This window comes from Phasianus colchicus, chromosome 13, assembly GCF_987193195.1.
Source record: "Phasianus colchicus chromosome 13, bPhaCol1.hap1.1, whole genome shotgun sequence".
In the NCBI taxonomy this organism is placed as follows: domain Eukaryota; kingdom Metazoa; phylum Chordata; class Aves; order Galliformes; family Phasianidae; genus Phasianus; species Phasianus colchicus.
Genome location: NC_143448.1, coordinates 5126110 through 5147071, shown reverse-complemented (window position 1 = coordinate 5147071; position 20962 = coordinate 5126110). Strand labels below are relative to the sequence as shown.

General features: G+C 37.7%; 1 protein-coding gene across 12 annotated transcripts in view; it reads left to right on the top strand.

Moving 5' to 3' along the window:
• Positions 1 to 20962, top strand: part of FTO (FTO alpha-ketoglutarate dependent dioxygenase) — a 228494-nt gene that overhangs the window by 26094 nt on the left and 181438 nt on the right. For 11 of the 12 annotated variants that reach the window (XM_090149890.1, XM_090149895.1, XM_090149892.1 and 8 more), the window contains exons 2-3: positions 13423 to 13500; positions 18535 to 19195. In XM_090149890.1, coding sequence (XP_090006016.1) covers positions 13423 to 13500; positions 18535 to 19195 — 739 coding nt within the window. The remainder of the gene's footprint in view (positions 1 to 13422; positions 13501 to 18534; positions 19196 to 20962) is intronic. The other variant, XM_090149893.1, reaches the window with a different exon arrangement.

Genomic DNA, 20962 nt, shown 5'->3' with positions numbered 1-20962 from the left:
TAAAATATCCAAGCTCTCTTGTGCATAGTGCAAGCTTCAATGTGTACTGTTTTCTGAAGAGCAACTTGTAATAAGAATGTTTAGAACGCCTTATCAGCCATGTAAGTATTTGAATGTTACAGGACATGGAGGAGGTTGTCACATGTGACCCCATGTGCCTTCCCTCTGCAGCACGGCTGCTCCCACTGCTCTGCGGGCCCTCTGCTGAACTGCGTTAGCTTTTGAACTCTTGGTGTCCCATAAATCCTGAGAGACAATCAAGTTAAAGTGCACGTCACTAGGTGGCACTGAAACATCGCCGTATGCCAAGTACAGTCCTGAGCTCTTCATCTGTGCTGCTAGAGCTGCCTGGATTTGTAAGTGTCAGGGAAATTGTTTTATTGTTAGGGGGCACTGTAATGTATTCGTCTCCATTCAAGGCAGCCATTTAGTGCCCCGAAACATGCCCTCTTACTGCTCTGGCCTGTTGACTGTGCTTATTTGGTGTAATAATTAGCAGAATTTCTCACTAACGGTGGTACTTACTAACACCTCACATTTTCCACAGTGCTTTTGTACGTGATGGATCGTGCATTCTGTGAATGAAGTTAAGCGGGTCATAGCCTGAGCCCTGTACAACACAGCTATTTTCTGCACGATCATACTGAATAGATATATATTAACTTCATTCTAATCCCCGCGGTGTGTAACACAAACAAATGTGAGTCTTTTTGTAATGGACTATTGAAAACTTGTAGGCGTAGAACAGTTAACTTGTCAACTTTTGGAATAAAAGCAAGTGAATGAGCAGCTGTGGAAGGTAGAGTACACTGACTTTTAACAGTGGCATGCTGTAAGAGCCTGTTGTAATGCCTTGCCAAGGTTTGTACAGATTGCTGTGCTTTGTTTTGGAGAACAGTTCTTTCATGCACATTAAAGGTGACCTTTTTGCTACGATGTTCAAACATTTATTCTAGTGTTTGCAATAAAGAAAAAGGGCTTTTTTACTCTATTAGCTGGAAATGAATGACTTGTAGAAAGTTATTCTGGTGGAAATACTGTGGTAGGGATCCCTCTCACCTTGTGGTGTTTATTTTTTTTGCAGATGGTGGCAAGAACAAATGAAGTTAAAAGTTCCCCCAGATTAGTAGGCAAAGGTAGATGTTTTTAGTTCAACTCCTAAGTAAAAATCTAATGAAATTGCTAAGCAGTGAATTAATTCAAGTTAGACTAGTTTGAAGCATTTGTCCTATGGAAGCTTAGATCTGTATTGAGGCTATCAAGGCATTTCACATAGGACCTCAAACAGTTTCCAGACTGTAAAAGCTTTCTCATTTCTAGTTAAGATGGGATTTCCAGTATATGTAGTATTAAACATTGGCCGTTAACTTTTGTCTGATAGCATTGAATTTTGAAATCCTCCCAATAAATATATTCATTTATTTATTCTATGTTGATCTTATTTTTTTTTTCAATCTCTTTAAGTTTTAGTTACCAATGAAGTGATTCTCCTTTAAAAACCTAAGTAATCCTGCAGTGGATCCAGCAAATAAGAACAGAGGTGACTCTGGCAGCTTTCTCTTAATGTCAGTTCCTTGCCCTCAGCCTCTGTTATTAATGCATCTGCACTGCTGTCACTCAGATAGTTTTAACACATGCATACTATGTGTCAAAAAGGGTGGCCTAGATTTTAGAATTTCAGGTTGAGAGTACCCCAACATACAATACCACTGCATCAAATTATGAAATGGTTGACTTCAGTTACTGTAGACGTTCTGAGGGAAATGAAATTTATTTTCATATTGAGACTATACTCTAAAGAAGCAAGAGAGTTGAATTTAAAGTGTTCATCTATTCACTTGAGTAGAGACCTGCCTTTAAAATATTTTAATAGTTCAGAACAGTCCTTCTCTGTGTTACCGTCATATTTGATTTCTTTTTCTTTTGTGGATTTGTTATAAAGTATTTTTTTCTTTATCATCCCAATTCCTTCACTTGTTCTAATTTACAGTGTGCTTTTGATGTTCTTATATGTAATAATTTACTCTATATATTTTAAGTGTCCAATTTTTTTGTACATTTCATTTACTGGATCACTACATGGGCTCACTTTTTAGTGTTTCCACAGACTGATCGTGTGCACAATTTCCTATCAGTCTGATCAGGTTGAGTATCTGTTGCGCATCAGTGTGGCTGCCTCTCTTCATTTGAGAACAAAACGAAGCTTGATGAAGTTAGCACTCTTTGTAGGAATTGTTCACTTTTGAATTTGACAGTTGGGATATTGGGATATGCAGTAGTGTAAATTTAGTTTATCATCTAGTTTATCTGAAGAGACCAAATGTGACAAAGGAGTGCTGTGAGTAAAACTGGAATGGTCCTTTGTCTGCTCCCCTGTCTTTCTCACCTTCAGAAATCTCTATTTGAAAATATAGTATGGAGAGGGAAGAAGTAATTCTTGAAGAAAAAGACGACTTGTCACTACTGTGCTCCTTCTCATTTGTGAAGTGCAGGCAGTGACAGCAACAGGACTATCTTGACTTTTAGGCCAGTTAGGAATATAAATATACTTGGAAAAAGGGAAGTCAAATGTCTCTCCTGAACAAATGTACACAGAAGGCTTAAACAATTTTTGCACATGGCTGCTTTAGTTGAGTAGCGCTTTTGCTCTGTACAATTAGAGCTGATCACTGCAAGCATTAGAAAAAGGGAATAAGAATGAAGTCTGTATATTCAAGAGATAAAAATGAAAGCAGTCTTCTCAAGAACTAGGATATTTTTTTTAAAAGCTTCAGTTGGGAGAAAAAAACACCACAAAGTAAACAGTTCTCAATTCTGCTCAACAAATGTATTCTTAAGCAAAGTGTTGACTTACATTATGAAGTGTTCCTTGGTTTGGCACAAAGCAAAAGGCTAAACAGTTCGACTTCTTTCAGAGTAGATCAGTGCTCTCTTTGACCTGCTAGCACATCCTATGCTTATTCTTCAAATTGTGCAAAGACAATTTAAGGATAAAATGTGAGTGAAAGAAAACTGAAGAATCCTTTCTTTCACTGTAATACATTGACTTCATGATTGTGCTGTCAAGGTACCAAGTAGAATGGAATACAGATCCCGACAACTCTTGTCCAAGCTCATTTGAGCTGTGATGCAGAAGAGTTCTTAATGCCAGCTTTAGGACTCCAATGAACTATGTTCTTACAGAAGCAGACCAGTGCCTCCTGATTCACTGACCACAGGTACCTGGCAAAATGATTAAACAAAACCAAATGGAGGAATAAGATGAATCAAACTTTCAATCAGCGTCTCTACTGCTTACAGTTTATTTGGTTAGGCTGTATGAGCAGAAATGAGGGAAATATGGATGATTCATTGCAGTCTGTTGGGAACCACTGAACTAAAACGTATCATTTAGAAAAAACATCCAAACTTGATATAAAAAGAATTCTCTTGATGGCAAATTCATCTCATGCAGTGGTACTCTTCTCCAGTGCTAATTATCCTTGCTTTTAAATTGAACTCCCTGTTTTTGGTCTGAACTTGCCTAGTGTTCTTTCAGACTCTGGGTTTTGCTAATCGTCTGCCAACTTAATGTTAAATGTTAGCTCTCTGTTCCCCATGTGGCTTATTATGGAGGCTGTGAGCAAAACAAAGCCTTCAAACTAAACAAAATTAACTACGGTTGAATTTTGCACTGCATCTGAATTGTTCAGTTTGAGGGTTTTTTTTTTCTTTAACTCATTCCTCCTACAAGAAGGAATCCTCTTCTTTCAGTAAATCCAATACAGAAATATCCTTCTTCAATTTGGATGCCCTAAATCAGTAGGGTTTTATTAATAGTTGTCTTATTATGCCAAGGCAACAACTGTGGTTTATAGGTTTAAGTGAGTGTTACTGTCATCATTTGACCAGTGGTATTGGTTATTATTAGATTATTATTACATTAAATTTATGTACCTTATGTTTTTCCCTTTAAAACTGGTTGTAAAGGATGACAACACCATATTAACTTTGTACTCCAACGTAGCTTTAAAGATGTTATTTGTTGACTGTGCTTTTTCAGAAGAATGTTGACAATCTGTATGATACCACATTTGTTGAACTGTGATCACAAATCCATGATAGCTGCCTTTAGATGGTTTTGAGGACTGGACAGGGTACTTGCACAGAATCACAGAATGGCCAGGGTTGGAAGGGACCTCAAGAATCATGAAACTCCAACCCCCCTGCCACATGCAGGGCCACCAACCTCCTCATTTAATGCTAGACCAGACTGCCCAGGGCCCCATCCAATCTGGCCTTGGACACCTCCAGGGACGGGGCATCCACAACCTCTCTGGGCAGCCTGTTCCAGCACCTCACTACTCTCTCTGTAAAGAACTTCCTCCTGACGTCCAACCTCAACCTCCCCTCCCTCAACTTAAAACCATTTCCCCTTGTCCTGCAGTTATCTACCCTTTCAAAGAGTTGATTCCCCTCCCCTCTGTAGGCTCCCTTCAGGTATTGAAATGCTGCTTTTCTCCATGCTGAACAAGCCCAGCTCCCTCAGCCTGTCCTCATAGGGGAGGTGCTCCAGTCCCCTGATCATCTTCGTGGCTCTCCTCTGGACCCTCTCCAACAGCTCCCTGTCTTTCTTGTACTGGGGGCTCCAGACCTGGATGCAGTTCTCCAGATGGGGCCTCACAAGAGCAGAGTAGAGGGGAACAATCACCTCCCTGCCCCTGCTGGCCACCCCTCTTTTGATGGAGCCCAGGATAGCGTTTGCCTTCCGAGCTGCAAGGGCACACTGCTGGCTCATGTTAAGTTTTTCATCTATTAAGACCCCCAGGTCCTTCTCCACAGGGCTGCTCTCAAGGACCTCCAGTCTGTATAAATGCCTGGGATTCCTCCGGCCCAAGTGCAAAACTCTGCACTTTGCCTCATCAGGTTCACCCGGGCCCACCTTTCTAACCTCTCGAGGTCCCTCTGAATGGCATCCCTTCCTTCCACTGTGTCAACCACACCACTCAGCTTGGTGTCGTCAGCAAACTTGCTGAGGGTGCACTCGATTCTGTCATCGATGTCATTGATAAAGATGTTAAAGAGCACCGGTCCCAAGACAGAACTTCTGCTCAAAGGCTTTTCTAGCATGAGAAACATGGAAGGTCTGTGTTTATTGTGTCCTTGGAAAGGACAAAGCACCAGGATTGCAGGGGATAAGCATCAGGGTGCTGCTTCCGCAGATGAATTCTGGTGGACCTCGGGTACCCTTCTGTTGTCTGTGGTGATTTTGTGAAGTGTGGTATATAGTCTCAAAAATAATCTCAGAAGTAACATTAAAAAGCTCTGTATTTGGTAAAACGTGACTAATACATGAGGGAAGTGTTCCTGGAACACATTTCTTTCTACCCTTAAGGCTTTGACGATCCTACCATCTTTTTATTATGGAGTCAAGAAGCCTCTTAGATAACCAGCTTAGACATCATATTTGATTGTAGAAGTCTTCAAATTTTACCAGATTTGTGAGTGCTTTTATACTTTCTATGTGCTTATTCTATGAATAAAATCTGTGGAAAATAACATTTATTCTGTTTAAAAAAAAAAAAAAAAGGCCCTACGAAGATGTTCAGATACTATGTAATAGACATGACAGTTACAGTTTGTGAAATTTAATGCTCTAGCTCTTTATTGATCTTCCCTGTAGATGACTGCATGGCACAAGCATTTGCACTTAGCACCTGGTCTTTCTGCATTAACACTATCTTCAGAATTGTTATCAAGGGAACTTTGGAAACCAAACTTGATGCTAAACTTAGGTACTTATGATTTTTTTTTTTTTTCCAAGCATCCATTTTATTTTCAGTTTACTTTTGACTTCTGTTTCTTCTGGGGGATATTTTAACATGTAAAATATAGATATGGTTATAGACCGGGATTCCTGTGAAGCCCAGTATTTCCTGGAAATGATGAAAAGCTGCAAGAAAGTTCATTGCATCTTTGATCTTGCAGGTGGTTCTGATAGTTCATCTGTAAGCAGTGATGTTTGCCTAGATCACGTGAGGAATCTTAAGAATCAGCTTTAGTAATTTGAATGGAAAATATGTGATAGGATAAAAGCCTATAATCAACTGTACCCACAACAGAAATTGCAAGTTCAGTCTTGGTTTCTATCTCAATTTCAAAAGGTATCACCTTGATCAACAGGTCTAAATTTCCCACAGGAATATAGTATTTTCTCTCCTGCAGCCAGTTTTCTTTCTCATGCTGGTTGGTGGAGGGCATCTCCAAAGAGAAGTTGTCAGAAGTCATAGTTGATCGCATTCCTTGTAGTGACTTCAAAGCAATTGTTCTTTCACGACACAAATCCAGATGTCTGCTTATTATGGGGCATGCCTTCATGCATACATCATCTTTTATTATATAAGCTTAGTGCTTTGAACTATTTCTGTAGAAACCAAAGGTTCCATCATAAGTGAGGTATAAATACATTGGAGGGAAAAAAGACCTCATCTTAACAGGTTGTTCAGTGTGCCAAGTGTATCTTCTTTTCACTGTTAACATTTTTATAATTTATTTTTTACTTTATCTGGTTTTAAAGTTTATTGAATCCTTTTCTATGCTAAAGGATTGCTCAGGATTTCACATCTGATCAAACCACTGTACTTGATTCCTTGGGACTGGGTGGATTGAGGTATTTTTGCTGCATTGTGTAGAATCAATTATTGGTGACAGTCACTAAGAAAGATCTCTGCCTTCCAGTTCAGTGGAAGTGATCTGATTACTTGGTTAGGAACTGTGGTTTCTCAACATATATTAACTATTTTTCTACAAAACTATGCAAAGTATGGCAAGCAGAAATGCCATAGTATCCTTATTAGTTCTTTGTGATCCACAAACGAGATATTGATCCTAAAGATATCCACCCTTTTAAGTATATTCTTTGATGCTTGTGTGCTCTTGCCCACATATAAATGTGAATTAAAAAAAATTGGATACCTGATTGAAACTTGGTTGTTTTCACCTGAAGTTGGAAAGCTCTTCTCGTCAGGTACAGCTGATCTGTTTGCTGAATGATGTCCATTGGAAGAGGATACACAAATGATACAGGGAACAAGGAATGCATGTTGGTATCAGGATGATTGCAGAGATGGTAGGGGTTTGAGAAGTATGCTGAGAAGGCTCAGGGACGTTTTGTCAGCAAAAAGAGCCTGCATTTAAATGATTTATCATATAAAATTTCTATTATAGTTACATAAAGTACTAAACCATGTGTGACATATCTACGCTCAACTGGATGAGAAAATGGCCAGTCCTGTTCCATTAGCAGCCACTGGCCGACAGAGTAATGTTCCTGTAGGTTAAAACAACAATTAAGGGGCACTTAACATCTCGAGGCGGTCAGAGAGGGGATACTGTTAGCAAAGACACTTCTCACACATTGCTAAGCTGTCTCACTGCATAAATTAACTCGTGGTTCAGTTACATCAGTCAAGTATGTTGTATGTATGCATGACTGGTTTGTGTGTGTGTGCCAGAACCTGGGCCTGCTGATTTATGAGGGAGGCGAAAAGAGGCTGAAATGAGTAAGTAAAGCCAAGCAGTACCTTCACAGGAGAGAGCATCGAGCAGTCCTTTAGACAGCTGCTCAGTTACAGAGGTTGGTGGTAGAGCTGAGGTCTGCTTGCATCGCAGTGGGAGAGCCAGATGCATGGTGTTGTATTAAATAGCCAGCGGGCTGAAGTACAGTGTTGTTCAGAAATGGAGTTATGGGCTGTTAAATATCGCTAGTCATAGATAATCTGAACATTCGTTTATAGAGAATAGTATAAATTCTTGTCATTAAGATGAAAATGGTTTTGGCATATTGTATCGTGGGGAGGGTGGAGGAGCTGTAGGATGCAAAGCACAGAATAGCGTGGTCAGATGCCTGCCAGTATTTCTGACAGAAGGAATGTAGCACAGACAAGGCTGTTGGTAAATCTTGACTATAATGAAGGGTAATCTGGGAACATAACATTTTCATGTGAATAAATGGTGCTGTAAAATTGGCCAGTCCCTTAAGATCTTTTAATGAGTGGCATTTACACAAATAATTGGAAGAAAAAAGTTCTGAAATCTAATATATGTGATAATGGAGAAATAAAAGCTGTAATAGTGCACTTAGAATGTATTTTTTATTACTCTAGGTTTGCTTCTGACATAACTGTTTTTAGTGAGCCACTTGAAGGATCTTGGTTGCTCTGAAGTTTTAATAGGTAACACTTGGAAGGCTTCGTACTTTAAAGAAATGTCAAATTCAGAAATCACATTCCTGCTTTAATAGATATCCCAAAGTTGGTTGTTTTTTTTTTCAATAATCACGTGAAAGAATGTTGGGGGATAAGGCTGTGGAAACAATAATCCTGTGAAACGATGGCTTTTTTTGTAAATGGGATCTTATTATGGTATCACAAAATTTTGATCACATAAATTATTTAATCTTCCTCTTTTCTCTCGCTTGACAGCGCTAACCCTTTTCTTCGTCAGCGACCTGAAGTAAATCCACATTCTGTAACAGCTGAAAAACAACAACAAAACCACACAGACCCCACTGTGCGTCCTTATGGAAGGAAAAAGTTAATAGAAAGGAGGGGCTTACAGAAAGCCAAATGTTTGTGTTTGGGCTTGAGGTTGAGTTCTGTTGTGAGAGTATGCGTTTTGTGTGGGGGAAGTAAGGGCTGCCTTCCTAATTCTGATAACCTCCTATGAAACAAAAAGCTACTGATGAAAACAATATGGAGGTGGAGATGATACTTCCTTCATCTTTGATCAGAGTCCTTCAAAAAACAAACAAACAAAAAAACTCAGACCAAAACAACTGCCCTTGGGAATTTGTTGATGGTGCTATTTTCAGCATAACTGGCACACTGGTACTTGCCTGAGGAGGTGATCCAAGTATTCAGCTTGTTCTCAGCCTTTTGCAGAATATAACAGATGGTCGGTCCTCAGCTTATTGAGTGTATGGTATCCTTGCCAATAATGAAAATATGACTGAGTGAAAATCAATGATTGTAAAAACAGGAAGACAACAGGAAGATAAATGCAACAGTGTGGTGTTTGGTTTGCCTGAATTATCTTTCCATGCATGTTCTCCATAGTGGGATTCATCTTCTGCTTTGTACTGTGTAATGCTGATTGTAAGGTGAAAGTACATACCCAACAGCTGAATGCAAATTGCTTGCATTCCCTCATATGTTGCAAATGCACTTGTCTGAAGTTTCAAATTGCCCTCTTTTTTGAAATATCTTTTTTGGGGGGGAATAATAAGATGTATCTTTCCAGAGCAATGAGGAACAGCCATGTTTTTGGGGAACAGGCTAATTAGAATAAATAATATATTTTAACTGCTCATAAGAGGGAGTGCTTGTTGTAGAACTGGAAGCCAACATGTCTAAATATTTGATAGGCGTTATTGTCTGTCCATGTCTTGGATATGTGTCTGCCTTTTTACATCTGTATGGGGTGCTGCTCCAGGCCTGGAGAGATTACTTGGTGTAGCAAAGCTGATGCTTTCCCTTGTGTTCATGGGAAATGCAGGGCAGCAAACAGCCCTGGGGGTTATCTTGGAGGCAAATCCTGCTGGCGTTGTCTTAAGTTGGCTTCTGTGCATAATTGCAACTTCTACAATGATTTTTTGAGTGCGTTTTATACTAAGTAATGGAAAAACAATTTTTCTGCTTAATGCTTTCAGATTTTTTGTATGTTAGAAATTGTTGAGATGTTTTGGCCTTAAATTTGTTTTCAGCAGTAATTTCAGTAATACTTGAGTAATTACTTTTCAGTACATTGTTTCAGCCAAAATAATGATCAATCAGTTGGAAGGAGAAGATTTGATGAAACTCAGTAGAAATTCTACGTTTGAGACAAACCTTTGTAGTATAGTTATTGAAGTTCTCTTTTACAATAAAGAGGGAAGTGAAACCTTTTAAGAATGGCATTGACAACCTGCAGGAAAATATCTCAGCTGCAAAAACTATGCAAAAACAAACTATGTACATAACAATACTGTATTTTGATATGTGAATTTAGTGTGGATTGGCTTTGTTGTAATTCCTTCAGTGCATTACTTCTGGTGCCATGAAATAACTTGTACACATTTTGGTTGAGAGATTCTGCTTATTGCTGTTCCATTTGCTAAATTTAATACCCAACAATCTTATCAATATATCCATTTATTACTAATACATGATCAGATACTGCTAGTATCTTCAGGAAGTTCATTGAATGCTCTAAAATTGAGTATTAGTGTTTCGGTATTCATTCTGGTCCCTGTGAGCCCAAGTGCAGCATTCAGGAAAGTTTCCTGGATGGAGCACAGAGTGTGCTGATGTTATAGGGATGGTGCAGATGGCATTGGTTGGTAGTCTATGAGGCTGTTCAGAAAGTAATGCATCCTATTTTATTACACTGGCCTATAACTGCAGAGGTTGATGCTGGTGGTATGGCGGTAGAGGTTGAACTTTCCCACCAGTATTGTGTTATGTTTTGTTGCTGTGTGACAGATGGCAGCAGAGGGGCAGTCTGACGGAATGGCGTCTGACACGGAAGCGCTTAGGAAGAAAAGGTGTGTCATTGAATTACTCCATGTGGAAAAAATGGCACATGTTGGCATTCATCAATGCTTGCTGAACGTTTATGGAGACCAGCAAGTGGATGAGAGCACAGTGAGGTGGTGGGTGATGCGTTTCAGCAGCAGTGCCAGTAGTCACCTCTGCTGATGCGTTGCTATGAGCATGGTATGCAGGCTCTTGTTCATGGCTGGCCACAATGCATAGTTAATAGAGATGACTCTGTTGCAAAATAGCATGGTGTAGCTGAGATTGCTGGATCAAATAGTGCTCTTTGTATCTGTTGTGGTTTCCATGGAGGTAAATAGGAGGCATTACTTTCAGAGTGGCTCACATATGTGTAAAAATCTGTTCTTTAAAACATAAGAAACAGTGTGGATGTGTGAATAAACTGTTTTGGCACCAATAGTTTTTAAAATGTAACAAATCCAATTTAGCAACATATAAAAGGTACCTTCAAGGAAAGGCAGTTTTTCGTACGCGAAGGTTCACTTAAGGATTAGACGCGCTCTGTGCAGTGCTTGTGTAGCAGTGCTTACGCTTGGCATCAACCAGCTGGCGCAGCTAGATCCTCAGACTTCCTTTTTTTGACTTTTTGGAGGTACTAGAGAGTGGCTTGATGCTTCTGACATCCGTGTGACAGCTTCTCGCATAGGAGATGAGCGGTGCGTTCCACCACCCAGCTGTGTGTATTAGTTGTACATCAGCTGAGGCGCGGCACTTAGCCAGATCTGACAATCACATGTGAGCAAGTACTACCTATACACAAGAGTGCATTTCAATGTTGTGTGTGTTTTTGCCAGGAGGCCGAGACTTGACACAGAAATTGTCAGAATCTCTCTTCTTCCCACCTCTTTTTCCCACAGTTGAGCCCGTGTTTGAAGTGCAGGATTTTTTTTTCTGCTGTTTAATGGGTTTTATTTTACAGCTGACAAAAGCAATCTAATGTTTTCAGTGATTTCATGTAATAAAATTGTAGCAAGCTTTTCATAATAGAAAAGAGTTATTGTTTTGGAATATACAGCATATTAGCATGTCATTTTCTGCCAACATAATCTGAAGCTGCATTATGCTCTGCTTCACTTGATGTCAATATATAATGTGTCCCCAATGGAAACTAGAGACCTAGAAAAATTACAGTTCTACTTTCCAAATTCCAGTGCTGCTGTGTTGTCGGTCTTGTAAGAAGAACAGCAGATTGTGAATGAGGAGATGAGTATATGAGAACTGTCTGCTCAAATTTCTATTTGGCTGTGCTGGTAGTTATAAACCGTAAAACCTCTGCTGTCATAATTTAAGTCTGTCTGTCTTCTGTCTTGGTGCCTACATTTCAGTTGTTTGCCACCACTGAATAAAATGCGTATTAGCATTTTTTCATAGTTCACCTATCCTTGTTTAGGTGTTTGTTATGAGCCAGGAGTTATTACATACAATAATTCCCCCTCCTCCCTTTTTATAATAGGATTGCCAGAATGTAAAAAATCTGTTTTCAGTGTATATGGAACGTATTAAACAGTTGCAACCTGAAAAGATTATGAAAAGAGAAATTTATGAGAAGAATAAGAATTGTTGCTTTGTAACGATGAGCTCTGTATGGAATAAGCAATTTACAGTGACATCTAAGTGATGAAATATGCAGTTCTTTCTGTATAAATATGTTTTAGAAAACTGTTAGTTATCTGTCCCTCAATTTATTTTTTATTTTTTAGTTATGATGATTTTTGCCTTTGTATCACAACCCTGTTCCTTTAAAAACTGTGTTCCATTGTCATCTGTTCTTCCTCTTGCAACAAGTTTAGAGCGAGCTGCAGTTTCAGTTATTTTACTGATAGTGCTCATGTAGCTGAAAATATTGCAATAAAAATGAGAATTGAATGCTTTTGTTGTTTGGAATGCTCCAGATAACAAAAATGGTTTTATGATCTTTGAGTTGTATTCCTATTAGTAAGTTTTTGTTAATAAACAAAGTTTTTATAGAAACCATCTTTGCAGGATAAAAGAAAGAAGAATCTAAAGAAAAAAATGGAAGCTTTTTAGGCCAGTTTTATTAGTTTAAGAAACAAAAACAGAAAAACAGATCTTGGAAAACTAAGCTTTTTTTTCTTAACAATACATCAGTGATAGTGTTGGCTAAACATTGGTGGAGATCCCTGAAGCAGAGATGAAGAGAGAGTTGAGAGATAGAGGGGCAGAGAATAAAACCTCCATGCATTCAGCTGGTTCTGAGGTCACTTCCAGCATCAAACCAGAATTTTGTTGTCTGCTGGAATTGCACATGTCGAGTATGGCATTTTAATTATTGTCAATGATGGTTTTCAGTAGATGGTTGTGTTTTCTGATTGTTGTGTTGGCTTTTATTTTTGTGTTTTTCATTTATACGCCCATTTCAACAATCACTTTAGAAAGCGGCCAACGTTTAGGCTCATTATTTTAATAAAAAATTAAGCCATTCAATGGAATATGAGTCACATATCTATTAGATCCACAAAACAAAGCAGAAAAACAAAATAAGAAATGGTTATCAAAGTCCGAACTCAGCATAGATTTGAAGAACATTGGTCCAACGTGGATTTTCATCTGTGTAATAAGGTTTGATTATCTAAAGAAGAATTTAAGAGAAAAAATACTCATTTTCTCTGTAATTACTTAAGGTGAATTGCTGTTAAGTGGAAAATCTTCACTGACTTTTGCATCTATTTATTCATTATCGTTTTTCCAGAACTGATGAGAAATAATGGCACATCTGCCTTTTTAGTACAACTGGTTTTCTACTTCCTTTTATCTTGTTTCTTAGTCTGACTTTGTGTTCCAATATTATTAGTCTAACTTTGTGCTTCAATTTTACCTCCCAAAACAGAAAAAGAAGCTTCTTGAAGAACTTGGAGAGGGCAAACTTCCATACCTGACACCAGCCGATGCTGATTTCCATCATTTGGTAATATATTTCTTTCAACTGTACTTGTTTTAAACTGAAGTGGCTGTTTGCATTGAACAAACAAAGCTGTAGTGTAAGACACACTGTAAATACTTTATATGATAAAAGCATCAACTGTTCTGGTTCTTCATGATGACTGGTAAAAATAACATACTTTCAGATGGTGTGAAATAACACCTCTAGAATCAAAATAGTCATGAATGAAAAATTCAGACTTCATTTGTTTCTAGGATTTTGACATGAACAGTTTTTCAAGCTCAATTTTGCTTACTTCCATATTGGAAGCTATGGGAATTTGAATTAATAATTACTGAAATAAAAATGTGTATTATAGGAGTAACTGAATGTCTTATTTATTTTCCCAAGGTGTGTAGCCATGCAACTCATGTAGCAATGAATCACTGTTTCTTATGCTTCATGGAAATAAAGCTAACTTTGTCTTTGTTCTAATGTTTTTGCAACTTGTTTTATTTATGATTTGACAAGATTTGGCAAAATAGGAAAAATATTTCTTGGCTTAGTTCTACAATAGGTAACCCTTACTTTTCCAGAGAAGATGAATGGTGAAAACTAAAATGCATACCTCAAGTGAAACCAAACAGAAGTGAAAACTTTTCAAATGAAAGTTTTGAGGATTACCATGAAATGAGTAGAAGAATATTCTGTATCTGCCTTGAATCTTTTTAGTTCAGCTAGAAACCATATGGCAGAAATTGTGAGTTAAATCAGATCAAATCCAAACAAAGTAAGATAAAAAGCATAAGAAAGAAATGTCTTAAGTTGAACAGCTGTAGCATTACAGGAATGTTACCTGCCTTGCGTTGACATATGGCTGTATATGGTAGCAAACTCCTCACTAGCAAGGATGAATTTCTCTTTTGCAGGATGTCAATGCCAAGAAAAGTTTAGCACAGTTAGCAGTTTTTCTGTTGGACTCTGGATTACAAGTCAGAAGCATAAAATCAGACACTTTTATCATAGGATGGCAATTGTGATATTGAGCAGTTTGTTTATTTCCCTTACATTTCTACTTGGTTTGAGTTGTAAGGTGCTTAGGAAAAAGAATGGCTTTCTATAATCTCTGAGTGCTGACCGTAGTGGAAGTAAGCTCTTGGTTGGGATCATTACCAGCTGTAAAAAGACTTGCAGATTTTCTGTTGTGGTGCACTTCTGTGGGAGTGGGAAAGGAAAAGTGAACAAGATCTTGTTAGAAAGAGTTTTCTTCTCTTTTCTGAAAAGAAGTTCTTTCCAGTCTTAAGCCAGCGTTCAGGAGGGCCTTCCTACTTTAGAGACTCAAGCAGCCCGATGTTCTCTTCTTGCTATTCCTGTAATATATTCCCTCCTGATGGCTTTTTATATCTGCTATATCTTTTTTTTTTCCCCCATCTTTTATGCACGCAGTCTTACAGAGCTGACAGGAAAAGAGAAGCTATTGCTGAGGCTGTCCAGCTTGCCTGGTGTTAGGAATTTATCTTCATCTCATTTTCTTCTACTTACAAACAGAGAAATCTGACTTACTCAAACCTTAGTGAAGTTCAGATTCATTGCAGTTGCATTATACAGAATTATAGTTTGTGTAGTGTTTGTGTACGCTATGGACTTCTAAGTATGTCTGATAAACATCATGACTTCTAAATTCTTTCTAAGAGTGGGAGTTGTTGCTTTCATCAAACATGCAGATTTTACAACTTCTATGGTGGTAAAGAGTGGGTAAGAAGGGTAACAGCTTGAAGTCAACATATTGGCAAAACAGAATATCACATGTGATAAAGTTCAGTTTTGTAGTCTATCTTTCCAGGAAAGACCTGCCTTGCTTCTGTAAGAATCTGCCTCTTCTAAAGCAGAATGCTTTGGATGTGTTGGAAGGGTTAGTTGAATTGTAATTCAAAAGCTACTGTCTACTGACATGTATGGAAGTGTACAGCCTAAACAGAGCTAAGCAGTTCCATCAGTAGCAAAACTTCACTGGCATCCTCTTCCAACTGGTTTCATGGCTGATGAAGTATTACAGAAATGGCCCCCAAACAATTGGCTAGAGCAATGTAATATTTAAGGGTGCTTGTGAGCAAATAAGTCCGTATTTTTTTAAAGGCAATTTATGAATATGTGAAATATGAACTTATTTCATGGGATATCATTTTATTTATTAAGGGATCCTTGTTGCTGATTTCCATCTCTGTTGTCACTTTGGTTTCCTCTGTAAGGTGACTCTTATGGAAGTCAGAACACAGGTACATAGGTATACTTGAAATAGTGTGAGACATTCGGATGGAGAATCAAGCATCACATGTGCCTTTTTTTTTTTTTTGTCCTGTGGTTGCCAGTCACAAAACCACTTCTTTTTTTATTTTTTTTTCTCCCAGGAGCAGTGAATTGACCTTTAATACTTGCTGTCAGAGTTACAACATGCAGTACATGATTCCTCCCCCTTCCCCATCCCCCCAAAACAACGAGGTGTCCGGTATGAACCTAGCGTTCACCCCTGCGCTCTGATCCCTTAATGCCTTCCTTATGTTAGACATAGCACAACGACTCGTTGGAGATTTAAAGAAGACCAAACTGTTTTCTTGTCATGTGTCGGAAACGTGTTTCCATTTCCTGACTTCTGAGATAGCGATGTAGTGTTTCTTTAAGGTAGAATCTTCTGTGCAGCATGTAAAATTTAATAATAAAGCAGTTCTTCAGCATGTAATCTTAAAACATAATCCAAAGGTAACGTGCTTCTGACTTGATCAACACAAAGGTATGGGAGCCGTTACCTCTGCAGTTTTGGGGGGGATGGAGGAGGAGGGAATACAGTATTGTTACTATGGTTATAAAATAAAAAATAAGTGGTGTGCTTCCTTTCTAGTACATGATTTCAGGCATTTAATTGCTTTTCATCAAATTGTGGTTTCCCTGCTTCTCTAATAGTTTGGAATTGTATGTGCGATTCATACCGGCAGTGCAGTGTATTTAGTGATATGAGGAAAGATAGTAAAAATGATTTCTGTATGTCAAAATATTCAATATAATGTGATTGTTGGTTAATCTGAACTGAGTATATGCTATATGCAGAATTATTAATGAAACAATTGATACAGTAATTTTATGTCACAACATGTAATATTGTTATGGAGTATGATTATGAAATAACTGTAATTCCCATCAAGCTGTACCCACGCATCTGACTGTAGCCTGTTGCTGTGAATACATGAAATCTGCAGTTACTACCTTCAGTACTTTGTCATTAAGGATTTTTTCCTTGTCCTGTTCAAAGGCTACAAACAAAAAAGCACCGACTGAAACAAGTTGAATGGTTCATGACCTCTAAAGGAATTGTTCCAGGCTCTTGGCAATTGTTTCTCCAGTTTATTTTCAGTTCTTTTAATGATAGTTGGGATCCAGTGTTCTGTGCTGCAGAAAGACCTTTAAATAAATATCTGGAAGTATTTTCAAGCTTTGGCGTTTAGAGTTAAGCATGTAAATACTCTTGTCAAAAATTATTATTATCTATAGACACTGTTACATCAAATTAACTTTTCCCCCTCTTTCTAGGAAACTACTTTTCAGAAACTGTAAAAATGTGTGAAGAAAGGGAGTTAGCTTCTCTCTAAGAATTGACAAGCTGTGGTATCGAGTTCTATGGATGGACAGAGGTTTATACTTAATCATTACTGCTAAAATAGGCTTCCTTTTGTGTTCACCTTCTTAGTAGATCTGTGGTCATATAAAGTCTTCTGTTAAATGTTGTGACTTAATGTGTTATGATGCTGATGTATAACTGTTTGCATGCAGTAGAAAATGTGCATCCTGAGTGACTGGTTTGTTTTTTAAATGCACCTTCTGAAGTTTCTTTTCTGAATGTCAGGTTTAGATCTCATGTAGAAGAAGGAAGTACTAGTGAAGTGCTTTTGAGCTTGACTAGGAGCCCACGGGTGTATTGTAGGCCAATATAAAGCTTTTGTGGTAGTGGTTTTGTTTTGTTTAAAAGCAATTTGAATATCAACTATTACATTAGAAAAATGTTTAGATCAGTTTTATGCATCTGTATGCTCTAGCCCTGTTCTCAGTGCCTTCAGCTTTCACCTTTCTTTATTTCTTTTCGCACAGCATCATCAGTATCTACTTTTTTCCCTTAGCAGTGACTTAATGAAAAGAGGAAATTAGTGAACAGTTCTGAGCTTCCAAAGTATTAATTAACACCCAATAGAGTCACATTACAGCTTTTCCCTTTCTAAGAGCATTAGTTTGCATCTCTTTCTATTATCTATAAAATTTAATGAAAATTACAGTTAATATTGTCTACTTAAGAACTTATTCACTAGTGTGCATGTTTTGCAAAACAATCTCAACAGTAGTTAAAGATGATTTACAGGCAGCCAATAAAAGCTGCAGTTATGTAATGCTTCCTTACAAAGTGATATTAATGAAACAAAATTCCTTCCTGGAGTGGGAAGCGACGTTTTACATGCAAAGAAAGATGCTTCTGGTTAGCAGTGTCGTGCTTTGCTGGGAGTTGCTACGTACAAAACCTGCTGAATTCTGATCTCTGGCTGGTGTGGTCAGATGGAGATGTGAGAATAAAGGATGTTGGGCTGGTGGGGGGATGAGAGTAAAATAAGTTTGGAAATGTTTGTAATTGAAAAAGAGCAGCTAGTTGGCAACTTGATGAATGTGACAGTATACAGGTTGTCAAGGATAGAATGGACTACCAAGGAAGACTTTGAAAGAGGTAAAGTGCAGCAGAATGTTTTGGGTGTTTTTTTTTTGTATTTCAATTTCTATTATTTTTACTACATGAATAGTTTAGGAAATAGTTTAGTGGGGAAATATTGGTGGTAGCTGGACAGTTGAACTGGATGATCTTGGAAGTCTTTTCCAACCTTTGTGATCCTATGATAAAGCAACAAATTCTGGCATCTGACATCTATTTCTTTACCATATTCTAGACTCATGCTTGATAATTTGTCCATTTATCCCCACACATTCTTGAAAATGCCAAGTACTTGTTTAAAAAAAGTAATTTTTTGTTATTCTTGCTTTCCCCTTTAGCAGAAGACAAGATATTCCAAGCTAATTTTCAGAAAGTCGGATACAGTACCTGAAGAGCTCCATCACATGGTACAAGAGGGCTTTTTGACCTTGCGGAAACACGGTTGTTTTTTTCAAGATCTTGTAAGGATCAAAGGAAAAGATTTTTTTACGCCAGTGTCTCGTATATTAATTGGAAACCCAGGATGCACTTACAAGTACTTGAACACAAGATTATTTACAGTTCCTTGGCCTACTGAGGGTTGTGAAATAAAATATTGCAGTTCTCAAATACATGATGCTTGTAAAGCATTAATCAAACTTAATGACTACTTGCATATTGAAGCAGTCAAGGCCTTACAAGGACAATATCTGTTGGACACCAAAGATATCAAAGACACTAGTGTAATAGATAGGGAGCAAAATTTTGCTACTTCGCTTACAGAGAAAGGGTCTTTTTCAAAAGATCAAAGCAGTTGTTACGTACCAGAGGATGATTACACAAGTCTAAATAACAGAACATCTTATAACTTGACTTTATTAAATTATATGGATCCACTACAAATGCCATACTTGAAACAAGAGCCTTATTTTGGAATGGGGAATATGGCAGTGAGTTGGCATCATGATGAGAATCTGGTTGAGAGGTCAACGGTTGCTGTGTACAGCTACAGCTGTGAAGGTGAGTGCTTCTCAGCTTTGCAAACATAACACTAGAATTCGGATACTTGATTTGAATTTGTAAATGTTACTTTGGGTACCATTTTCAATTGACTTCCAGTTCTTACAAAAATCCTTTGTTTCCTTAAAAACACGAGGAGAATTCACACTGATTTTTAGAGGCTTTGGCTAAAGACCATTATATAAAAATAATAGCTTATATTTTTCATGTGCAATCTGTTGCTAATTGCTTTTTTAGTCTTGAAATGATGGGTTGCTTTTTTTTTTTTACTTAACATTCAGTTGAGATCACTGTGTCTGTGTTTTCCTAGACATAAAACATCAGTCCACCTAGCAGACTCATTAAATAAAAAGGATTCCCTGACCAGTCAATGTCAGATTCTACCTATTGCATCCAAATAATGTCATTAGTCTACTTTCTTTTTCTAAGCACAAATAAACTGTCTTGTAATAAACCACTGTGGCACTTGAGACAATGAGGATCTGTAGAATCCCCTTGTATGAGGGAGGTGGACCTTTTAGAGCTTTACAGCTGGTACAGATTTCCTCTGCATGGAGGCAGAATCCCCAACCTGTTCAGAGTTTGAACAGCAGGAGTGATCTTGTGGCATCCAGGTAGCTCTTTGACTGTTCAGAGACTCACAAATCAGTTTGTATGTGTGTGTTTTTTTTTTTTAACTTCCCTTTGCATTTTGGCATCATTTGTTATGTGGTTATTTCATGAAGTGCTATTAAAGCATGTAATGCTATAGATGAAATAACTTCACTTGCTTGTTTATTTGTTCACTTTTTGATGCCATAGTGAAAGTGTAATTTTGGAAACTTTGTTCAGAGTTATTTAAAGTAGAAACTGTTTTTAATGTGCTAGTGAAGGAATCTGATAGCCAACACAAAGATGATGGAACAAGCTGATACTGTAATTAGCATCACAGTTTCTTTTATTGTTTCAGGTGTCAAACTATCATAGCAACTTTGCATGAAGTACATTTTAGAGCAGCAAAATAAGATAAATGTTTTACTGAATGCTCATCTAAATAGTAGTTCCAAATTTTGATCCATCTATTATTTATAGTAATACATTAATTTACATACATCACATGGGAGTGTTGAGGTTAAAAATATATTCAGAATTTTAAGATAGTAAGCTAATAACCGATTCAGTTTCCTGCTCTATTTATAAAAGTGAATTGCAATCCAAATACTGGGAGAGAAAGAGTATTTTCAAAAACTGAATTTTATCCATGGACGTATTCTAATGAATGTCTCTTGCTCCAGTCCACATAGATTTTTCAGAGTTTTACTGCTCAGAAGAGCATTAGCTGGTGCTAAAAATGTCCTTTGAAGTAGAGATGTTTCAGATACCAACTTAATAGAGAGAGAGAGTAACCAAGTAACTGCAAATGTCCATCATTTTCTCACCCAAATTTCCCATGAACTAAGTTTGAGGTTAGAGATGTAATTTTCTCTGGATACGTTGTTGTATCTTGTTTGGTTTCTTTCTATAAGAAGTAAAATAAAATAAAACAGCTCTGTTAGCTGGCAAGGCAATGCTGAAAAGCATAGCGGAGCTGAAGTTAGTTCTATTGATGAGTGAGATGCAGAAGGAGCTCTCATGCTTGTTCCTGTCACTGAACCCAATGACTATTTCATTGCTGCAGGAGTTGGGAATAAAAATAGTAGAAGTAATCATATTTACTACTGATGTCGCTCCCTCACTAGGTTTGAAAAATAAGATATTCTGAACTTGTGGAAGTTGTTTTGAATCAGA